Genomic DNA, 11,059 nt, shown 5'->3' with positions numbered 1-11,059 from the left:
GTAACTATTTTTCTTGTCATTATTCATCAATTTATGATTCATTCAAACTTAACTGTTCTTCACATAAACAAAAAAAAAAAAGACAAATTTAAAATACATTCTCTCCCCCATCGTAAATTGTGTGAGTAATGTATTTATTTGTGTAGTATCTTTTGTCGCACCATTTAACATTTCTTAAGTTTTTCCTTAGGTTTCCTTTTATTTAGAAAAAGAAAGTCTAAGTAATACTGGTTAAAAAAAAAGTAAAATAAAAATTTTTTTCTTTAATATTTTTATTTCTAATATACTTAATTAATGTATTTAGAATTGATATGACGTTGCAATGAATTCTAACTTTCTCTTGCTAAGCTTCCATGTTAGACAGTATAATAGTATAGTGGAAAAAAAAAACGTATTTATTCACGCTACACACGTTATGTTCCCCTTATTATATATTTGTTTTGGTCTTCGGTTTCAGCTTGACTTGATGATATTCTTGTGTAGCTGTGTGGATGTACGTTTTTTTTTTTTGGTAATATGTGTGGATGTACGTTGATACATGCATGAGGACTTTTCATTAAATGCTAATTAGGATAAAAATGGAAAAATATTTAATTATGCTGTTGAAATTACGGCAAGCCCTCTCCCCACATGGCATGCCACGACATGATAACTTGGTCCATTGACTTTGAGTCTCTTGACCAAGCTAAAATTTTTCTAGTTTCTACTGTATACCAAATAAATGAAAACACGTGATTTTAAGTAGGAAGAAAAAGGACAGCACTTTATCTTGAAGATAATGAAAAGAAGGAAATTCTCTCTTCCAAAGAAACCTTGACCTACACATCTGTTTGAAGTATGAATGGCATGAGTGTTTATAGTTGGATGAAGCGGATTTATTTTGGCTTACACCTGTCATATCTGGTATATTTTTTAAGCTTTTACCTGAATTCAAATAAGATATTTTAATAACTTAGATCAATTTTATATTGGATTTGTATTGATTTAAATTTAAGTATAAACAAAAAAAATTTACATTTAGATTTAAATTCGATTCAAACTTTAAATTCTAAACCCATATAATAGATTAAATAGATATTTTCAAACTAAAAATTTTGCCCACAATGATACCAAATATAGTGTTTTAATTTGGTGTTTTAAGTTTTAATGATTGCTTTATAGTGTCATTTTTATATTTTGTTATGGTTTCTTCTTTTTGTGCGTGATGTGTTTGCTCTACAAGATAAAATCTAATAGTTGTACATGTTCATCAAAGATTTTGTCCATGAAGATAAGAAATTTGTTTAAATTTATTCGGAAAAAAAGTTATTTTGATTGTATTGTAGTATTTATTACATAGATATAAAAATTAATTCAAATAGACCTGTCTTTATTTTTGTTATTTAAAATTCTCTATAATCAATTATTTATAATTTGATGTCTATTGTAAATGAAACTATATTTTTTCAATTTATAAATAAGAAAAAAAAAGTAGGATATAATATTCTGTTATTTGTAATAATAAAATTTAACAACTAAATTTATCTAAATTATTATAATCTAAGGATTAATTTCTACATACAAGTGATTCTTCTATACAAGTTTTACAAGTCCTCTAATTGATATTACGCTCAAATGCACTTCTAACAGATTTTTAATTTTTGAAAGGATTCTGTTTCTTTTTTTGAATTTCTTGCCTTCTCTTTCTCCTTTTTCATTTACGTGCTTTTCTCTTTGTTCTCTTTTTTCGTTATTCTCAATTTCCATTGTTTTTTGACATTAAGCTCTGAAATCGTTTTTTAAGTGTTTCATCTTCATCGTCGTGTTTCTCCTCGTTCTTCTTTTGATTTTGTAACATTATGTATTCTTTTCTTCTTTGTTTGATTTTTTCTCCCAAAAAGAATTATGAGAATATGAAATAAGAAAATGAAGAAGAAGAAGCAGCAGAATATGAGGAGGAGAAAGAGGAAGAGTTCTGAATTATGCATAAGGTGTACTTCAACGAATTTTGGGTGTATTTCTTAAATCCTTTGGGTGTATTTCTGTAATTCTTTGGGTGTATTTCTGTGGGTAAATTTCTGTAATCCTTTATGTGTATTTCTGTAATCTTTTGGGTGTATTTTTGAAGTTCCATTATCTTTAAAATGATTTCAAAACTTGATTTCAGAAACCATGAAAATCGAAAAAAAAAAACGAAGTAAGAATACCAGTGATAAACGCAGGTAAAACAACGAATGAAAAAGCAAAGAGAGAATGCATGAAGGAGATCGAACAAATTTGGCAAGAAACTCGTTTTCATAGAGGAAGAAGAAGAAGAGTCGTTCATAATGCATGGTGAGTAGCCGCGCTTTGGAAATAGAAAGTGGTTGAAATGCATAATGAGTAGCGCGTTTTGGAAACAGAAAGTGGTTGAATAACGTGCATGTATTTACTCTTGAATGTGGAAGTGTAATGCGCGTGTGTTTTGTTGAGCTTGTGCCAACTTGTAAGACTTGTAAGCCAAAAAGGCTTGTATGTGTAGCAGGCTTCGTAATCTAATTCACCTTTATGTGCTATTACTTCTAATAATTTTTTACTTAACATGCAAATATATATAACTGTATTATTTTCCTCGTCTGTGTTTTCCTTGTTCTTTTCATCATTTTTTTCTTACTTCTCCTCTTCTTTTTTTTCTCATCTTTCGCTTTTGTTATCGTCGTGGCCACTACCAACACCTCCATCTCTTTTTTCTCTTTCTTTTCTCATTTGAATTTTTTCGATCTTTTTCTTCTTTTTTCTCCTTCTCCTACTCTTCTTCTATCATTATTAATATCGTCATTGTTGTCTTTTTCTCATATTATTCTCTTTTTCTTCTTATATCTATCACAGAAAAACGAAAGAAAGAAAAAAGAAAAAGAAGAAGAAGAAAAAATACAACATTAAAAAAGGCATTTTTGTGCTTTTGTAATAAAATTTCGGATAAAAACTAAAAAATTTATGTGTTATTATTAAAAAATTTCGGTGTATTTGTATTCTGATAAGTTTTGTATAATTCAAAAATCTTCTTCTTTCTCCTCCTAATTCTTCTTCTTTTTCATTATCATTATCATCTTTTTTTTATTCATCTTTTTCTTCTTATTTTATCTTCTCAACTTTCTTCTTATTTTACTCTCTTAACAAGAATAAAAACAAAAAAATAAAAAAAAAAGAAGAAGAAAAAATACATAATACTGCAAAATTACTAAAAAGAGGATGAACCTACATACATTCAACTAAAAGAAAGAAAGAAATTAAATAAGAAAAAAAGAAAAAAATACAATATTAAAGGAAATATTTTTGTGCATTTGTAACAAAATTATGGTGCAAAAATTAAAAAATTTATGTGTTATTGTTAAAAAATTTTGTTGTATTTTTATTCTGATAAATTTTGCATAATGTAAAACTCTTCCTCTTCCTTTTCCTTATCTTGTACTGTTGCTTCTTCTTTTTCATCATTATCTTCTTTTTTTCTTATTCATTTTTCTTTCTTATTTTATCTTCTCAAGTTTCTTCTTGTTTACTCTCTTAACAAGAATAAAAACAAAAAAATCAAACAAAGAAGAAGAAACATATAATGCTACAAAATTACTAAAAAGATAATGAACCTACATTCATTCAACTAAAAGAAAGAAAAATTAGAAAAAAAGAAAAAATACAACATTAAAGAATATATTTTTGTGCATTTATAACAAAATTTTGGTATAAAAAATAAGAAATTTATGTGTTATTATTAAGAAATTTTTGTATATTTTTATTTTGATAAATTCTATATAATTCAAAATTTTGAATCTTCTTCATCCTCTTCTTCTGCTGCTTTTTTTTCTTCTTTTTCGTCATCATCATCTTCTTTTTTTCTTATTAATCTTTTTCTTCTTGTTTTACTCTTTTAACAAGAATAAAAACAAAAAAAAAATCAAACAAAAAAAAAAAGAAACACATAATTCTGCAAAATTACTAAGGAGAGGATGAGCCTATATTCATTCAATTGAAAGAAAGAAATAAGAAAAAAATACAGCATTAAATAAATAAGACATTTTTTGTTTTTGTAGTAAAATTTTGGTGTAAAAATTAAGAAATTTATATGTTATTATCAAAAAATTTTGATGTATTTTTATTTTGATAAATTTTGCATAATTCAAATTCTTTCTCTTAGTTTTTTTTTTCATCTTTTGCTGCTTCTTCTTCTTCATCTACTTCGTCTTATTTCATTTTTTTATAATTTTTTTTGTTTTATTTTCTTAAGAGAAATAAAATAAAAAAAATAAATGCTACAAAATTATTAAAAGAAACTAGGAAAAGAAAAAATGTAACAATAACAACAATAATAAAAGAATAACGATGAAAAGAAAATATGCGAAGAAAAAAAAAGAACATATAAAAAAAATGATATATTTACATTAGTAAAGTACATATGTGTACACGTTATGTGTAATGAAAATAATTTTTATTCGATTTAGTTCAATTTAATAAAATTTAATTGCTAAAAAAATTTAAATGTATAACGGACTGCATTATAAATTCTGTTTGATGTCTTTTATGAATAAAACATTATCTTTTTGTAAAATTAAAAAAAAAAGAGAAAAGAAGAATAGGAACAACTCGGGCAATACTAGCTTTGATTATGTGGTCCATCACACCAATTAAATTGCCTATTTCCTCGAAATTGCTCTGCAAGCCACGTTAATATTGACTTGAAGTGTAGAACTAGATCATCTGTATTCACTATTCAGTACAAACAGGAGTGTGAACAAGTGGGTATAAGTAATCCTGCTAACAAACAAAATGGCTAACATTCTAGTACAAAAGAGTGATACTCCACATTAATTATTCGCAACTTTTGTATTGGACAATTAGTTTTTACCCAAAAGATATTTCTTTATAATTACCTATAAATCTAATGTTGCAATTCTTCGTTAACTTATTTAGAATTTTCTCTCGAAAATATTTATAAATTAATCATAAAATTTTTAGAAACTTATTTAATATCTTTCTTTTAAAAGTTATAATATTATCGCAAAATAATTTAAAATTCTCTTGTGGTCCTATTTTAACACAATTTACACAGAGTAACATTACTCTTTATGTTTTAAATGAAGTTGTTTATTTTGAATGGTTAGGATTGCTTCTTTTTAGTTAATGTGTAGATTGTATAATATTGTCTTGGTTTATAATATTTTTTATTTTAGATATTTTTACGGGTTAGTTCCCTCGTCTTAGAGGTGGTAAGCGAGGAAGTCCATCCCGTCCTGTCCCGTCAGAAGTCCATTTTTTGGCGGACTGATCCGCCCGTCCCATCTAGCGCGGCGATCTTAGAATTTCACCCCGTCTTGTCTAACTATGGGCTGGGGGGCTAAACCCGCCAAAATTCCTCTTTTTTTTACTATTAACTTCTAAATAATATATATAATTTTACAATCATATTAATAAATTTATAATTTCTAAAGATATAAAAAATTATATTTTTTCTATTCACAAACATTAAAGTCTTTGTAATTATAAATATTATCTCCAAAGCAACATAAACATAATTCAAAATACTCAATTTTCATCTTCATACTCTTATAATTTGGGTTGGGAGAAGTTAAATTTTTGCAAAAAAATTATAAAAATACCCCCTTGTAAAAAAAATAAGGCCGGCGGAAAAGTCCGCCTCGTCCCGCCAAAGCCTGCGGTTTAAGCGGTGCGGGTTAGGCGGGCTTTTGCTCTTTGGTAGTCCCAATTTTTCAAACCAGCCCGCCTTTTTTAGTGGGTTACGCGGGCCGACTCGACGGATTTAGGCCCATTTGCTACCGCTACCTTGACTAGTTTGGACCTTACTTCAGTCTAGTCCACTAAAAAAAATGCGAAATACCATAGGATTTATCATCGAAAAAAATTAAAATAATCTGTTGATAACAAGATTATCATCAAATTTTTCATTGAATTAAATCAAACGATATAAATCTCGCCAGAATTGTTTACTGTCAAATTTTACTGTCCACCGATAACTTATGACAAATTTATCGTCAGAATTTAATTTTTAATCTAGAAATACCTGATGACAAATACAGACAGATTTTTTTCAACGATAATTTTGGCGCCAAACTATTTTGTTTCTGCAAATTTACCGTCAGAATTTTTTTTCGGTAAATCCAACGGTAAGTTCAGTTTTTTATTTTTTATTATTAATTTGTTTTTACGCAATTAGTGGTCAAATTTTAAATTTTATTTAAATTTATTTTTAACATAATTAGTAGTCAAATTCTAAATAATAGAAACCAAATATATTAAATTAAATATCAAAGTGTACAAATGAAATGAAAGGTCAAATAACATAGGATATAATACAATCAAACAATCTAAAACAAAAACCCTAATCACCAAAGATCCTCATAGTTGTTGTCATCATTGTCCCACTTGTCCTGTTGAGGCGGCGGCCTAGGCAGTGTTGTCTGTGATCCTCCAGCAATGCCGCTACTGCACCAATAATGTCGTTGTCACTAACGTATATCTGATCTTGGTACACCGCCATCTGTCACTCCGTCCGCTGAAGTCGTTCCAGTTCCCACCTCCACTCCAGTCTGATGTCATTTGTGTCTGTCATGCGTAAGAAGAACGCCTGATACCTCTCCTCAGACTTCTGCAGCTGTTGACTCTATTGGTAGGGGTGGCAAATGGACCAGTCCATGTAACCTGCCAAAAAAGGTGAGCTAGGCTAAACTTTTAAAACTGTCCAACTTAAAAAGCACGTATAACCTGCACCGCCTAATTCGTGGGATTTGGCAGCGCAGGACGGGCTTCCTCGGTGGGCCAAGTGCTATTTTTTTTGCCAGGGCCGCTGTTTTACAAATTTCTATGACGATGTTATTGATCTACAAGAGGATGAAGATAATAATTGAAGATGTTCTAAGTTATATTTTGGATTATGTTTTATATTTGATTGATTATAAATTTGAAGATGTTTAATTATATGTTTTGGACAATATTTATTTTGTTTTGGATAATGTTGGTTTTTTTATTTTATTTCAACAAATTTGGTTTATAATTATAATTATTACATATTTATAATTATAAAGACTTTAATATTTATGAATTTAGAAATTATAATTTTTTTTATGTCTTTAAAAATGTGAAATTATATATATTATTTAATATTTAATGGTTTAAATAATAAAAAAGAGAGATTTGGTGGGTTTGGCCCACCAGCCTGCCAGCCCGCCGTTAGGTGGGACGGGGGAGGAATTCAGGACCGCCTCACTAGGCAGGGTAGGGCGGACTTCTCCGTTTGCCACCCTTACCTGTTGGTGAAGGCTCTGAGTGACGACAATGCTTGAACTCCTCATCAATCTCCCGATGAGTATACAATGTCTTCTTAATGTCCGGACAGAGTCAAATGGTGAGGTGGTTGCGGTGCTCATGTACGTCTTCTAATATCTGCTGAAGCTGCCTAACTATCCGATGATCGAAGATCTTTCTGATCATGATATCGTGAGTCTTGTCCCATATAAATTTCTCCTGCAGAAAAGAACATTTAGCACGAGTCAATCAAAATTAAATATATAATTAAACAAACTAAAAGATATAGACTAACTAAGGTTTGAATATGTTGAGTTTTTACCGCTTACTTCTGAAAGTATCGCTCTCTGGTCTCAGCTGGGATCTTCTTGTAGCTCGATCATCGGTGGTCGTACAACAGCTTGATGACATTAGTACACTCCTATGTGTACATGCATTGTTATTTGGCGTAAATCTATCAATGAAAAACTTAATATTAGTAGTTTACTAAAAAGTTATCTGAAGTAATTTATAAACTTCAATTATATTTAGATTATATTAGAAATTTTGGCAGAGTTTCATCTATAACTAGAATGCGCCAAAAATTCTATCCATTAACAATTCACTTAAACAACAACATCTATCAACAATCAACAAACATGAATCAAGAATCGAGCAGCAACATCCATCAATCATCAAAAAGTAGTTCAGCTAATTAAGATTAGTAGTTTCATCTATATCACATTATATTATTTAATCACCAACATCCATCAACAATAAAAAATTAGCAAACACTTTCAGCAGTTCAATCCTACTATTCCAAGTCGAACCTATCTTAACAACCTAAATTCACTAAAACTAGAAAATTGAGTGTAACTAAGTTAAACTAACTAACTAAAATGGTTTGCATATAAAAAACTTAACATAGTATTCACGCCGTCATTCTATTAGGACAAATCGTCATTTATACGATGGGAGGTGGTGGAGGGGCATCTGATTGGAATCCATAAGAGGATTCTGGCATCGCGATATCTGTCACGAAAGATTGCGTCGTTGAAATAGTGGGCTGCTGAGCGGATGAAGGTGGTGTCGTAGAGGTAAAAGGAGCCCTGTAGTTAGGGTTAGGGATCATGATCAACGGCTGATCCGGTGCACCCATTGCCTGTGACGTTACCGAAATAGTCGGAGTAGAAGAGGACGATTGAGAAGTTCCAAGGGTACCAGTAAAAACTCTTCCTCTATCACGACCACAACTACGAAGCTGATCTATGACATCTCTACATGCTATCATGTCTGTAAAGAGCATACCAATTAACACAAATTTTTCCACAATTATATTATTTTCAAGAAATTTTGATATAACATCCCCTAAAAAAATACTAATCTTTACCGTGATAAACCACACAACAATCAAAACATATTCAAACACAAAACTTTACAAAGTTAGAATCTTTGAATCTAAACATAACTAATCCATTAGAAAATCTATTATCAAACTTTAACACTACTAAAACATGCATATCATTAAGCATTGTTAAATATTAATGATGTTATCTTGCTAACTCGATTCTTAGATTGATGTGATTAAGTATTATTAAAAATTTATTACTTCACAAACTTTTATAAATTCAAATAAAAACTTTAAATTCTAGTTTGTATGAATTACTAGACCGTATTCAAGTTAATATTGTAAATATGTATTTGTCTCTAAATTTAAGTTATATTAGGCATTATATGATTTGCATTGTTAAGTAATTAGTTGAGTACCTAATTAGTTAAAATTTAGAACAATACAACAAACAACACAAGAAACAACACAATTTAAAATCTATTTTCAATTTTCAATTTAGAATCTATTATTCTCATCAATAGTCATCCAATACCAAGCTAGAACCAAATTTAAGAATTGAGACAAGAGAGTACTACCTAAAGGGAGTAGCGGTGGCAGAGGAGACAGCAACAGCAGCGGCAGAAGCAGTGAGCAACAACAGCAACAGTAGCGGCACTAACAACAACGGTTCGGTTCGGACAATAAGAGAGGGCCGTCGGCAGAGGTTGTCGGAGGGTAATGTTGAGAAAAGAAGGAGAGAGTTAGAGAAAGAAAGTGGGAGGTGAAAGGATTAGAAAAAAAGTATTTTAAAATAAAAAAAATGGTTCACGATTCAAATTTAAGGCACAATTATTGTCAAATTTACTGACGAATTTAAATTTCGCAATTGACCAAAATACACATTTCACTAATTAAGATTATCGTCGAATTTATTCACCTATAAATCCGACGATAATCGTGGCGCCAATTACTTCGTTTTTCTCTCCAACTATTATTGTTGAAAATCAGAATTTGATGATAAATTTTTTGCCTGATAAAAAGTTCCCTTTCCGATTCAGGGATGCACGCACTATATAATGGGAGACTCCACAGCTTTCCCAAGTATGACACATTAAACTCTAATCTCCGTATTTTTCTTCTGATTCTACTGATTTGAGCTTTAAAATATCTTTGCAAGTATTAATTTCATAAAACTTCAACATGCATCACAAAATGTGTCACTTGCTTGTATCAATTATCAACGCTTGATAGGTCAACAAATTAAAGCAGTAATTAATTGACAAATTTGAAGATCCATTACACGTGTATTCTATGGAAAATTAGAAGCCAAAACAAAGAAAACGTTCACTAAAAGTGTTTGACTAATATCAGTGCCTTTTGCACTTTTGCTGGTTTGAAAATAGAGAGTAAAATAAAAAATTATTTTTGAAGGTTTACTTGCATTCAACGTCATTAAAATATTACAAGTTTAACTTATTGGATATATTTGTTAGTCTTCTTAATCCCTAAATCTTAATGGCATCTTATTCAAAAATTACTCTTTTTATGTAAAGATCATCTGCTTTTAAATTTAAGAATTAAAGAGTATAACATTCTTAAAATGTTTGTCCGTAAAGTTTGTTTCCTAAATAATGTCCTAAGGTATATTTTTTTTAAAAGCTCTTAATTAGAGCAATATATTGAATGAAATAATTTGAAGATATGCCCTTTTAGTGAGAAAATATATAGGTAGTAAACTTACTTAAATTTTGTTTATATTGATTGAGTGGCATATATATGCAACTATTATTATTATTATTATTATTTCAAAAATTACCTGAAATCAATGTGTGTAGAGTCTGAACGTGAGGTCTAAACTTTTTTTTAGTGGATTGTTCTTTTGACATCTCTTCTGATGATGTGATGTCGTCCGAATTTTTCGAAAAAATTACATTGGATGTCGTATCTACAATGAACTCTAATGCTTATATTAGCAAATGTTTTAGATAAATTTTATGTAGGTTAGAGTTGAAAAATATCTAAGATAGTAAGAGTATTTATATAGAAGTAGAAATAAGTTATCGTTGGTAACTGATTCACTTATTTCAGTAGGAGATTATTTTTCTTTTTTATTTATGAATTATTGAGATCTCATATTTGAATATATGAATATATTTATAGGAGCAATTAGGCTCTAGACACTAAATCAAGCATAAGAGGTCAGATGTACACATAGAATTAGGGGTGGCAAACGGGCCTAAACCCGCCGGGCCGGCCCGCATAACCCGCTAAAAAAGGCGGGCTGGGCTGGAAAATCGGGACCGCCAAATAGCAAAAGCTCGCTTAACCCGCACCGCTTAAACCGCGGGTTTTGGCGGGCTTTGGCGGGGCGGGGCGGGCTTCCCCGCCGGGCTAAGATTTTTTTTAGTGAGGGGATATTTTTGTAATTTTTTTCCTAAAACCTAACTTCCCCCAACCTAACTTACAAGAGTATGAAGA

General features: G+C 30.1%; 1 protein-coding gene across 1 annotated transcript in view; it reads right to left on the bottom strand.

Moving 5' to 3' along the window:
- The window catches only part of LOC127741253 (uncharacterized), a 12,203-nt gene extending 5,695 nt beyond the window's left edge, over window positions 1-6,508 (bottom strand). The window contains exon 1 of the mRNA XM_052253347.1: window positions 6,358-6,508. Within this exon, the coding sequence (XP_052109307.1) occupies window positions 6,358-6,508 (151 nt within the window). The remainder of the gene's footprint in view (window positions 1-6,357) is intronic.
- Window positions 6,509-11,059: the final 4,551 nt, after the last annotated feature.

The sequence above is a fragment of the Arachis duranensis genome, chromosome 8, assembly GCF_000817695.3.
Source record: "Arachis duranensis cultivar V14167 chromosome 8, aradu.V14167.gnm2.J7QH, whole genome shotgun sequence".
NCBI lineage: Eukaryota > Viridiplantae > Streptophyta > Magnoliopsida > Fabales > Fabaceae > Arachis > Arachis duranensis.
The sequence above is the reverse complement of the archived record's forward strand: the minus strand, read 5'-3'. Positions and strand labels throughout refer to the sequence as shown.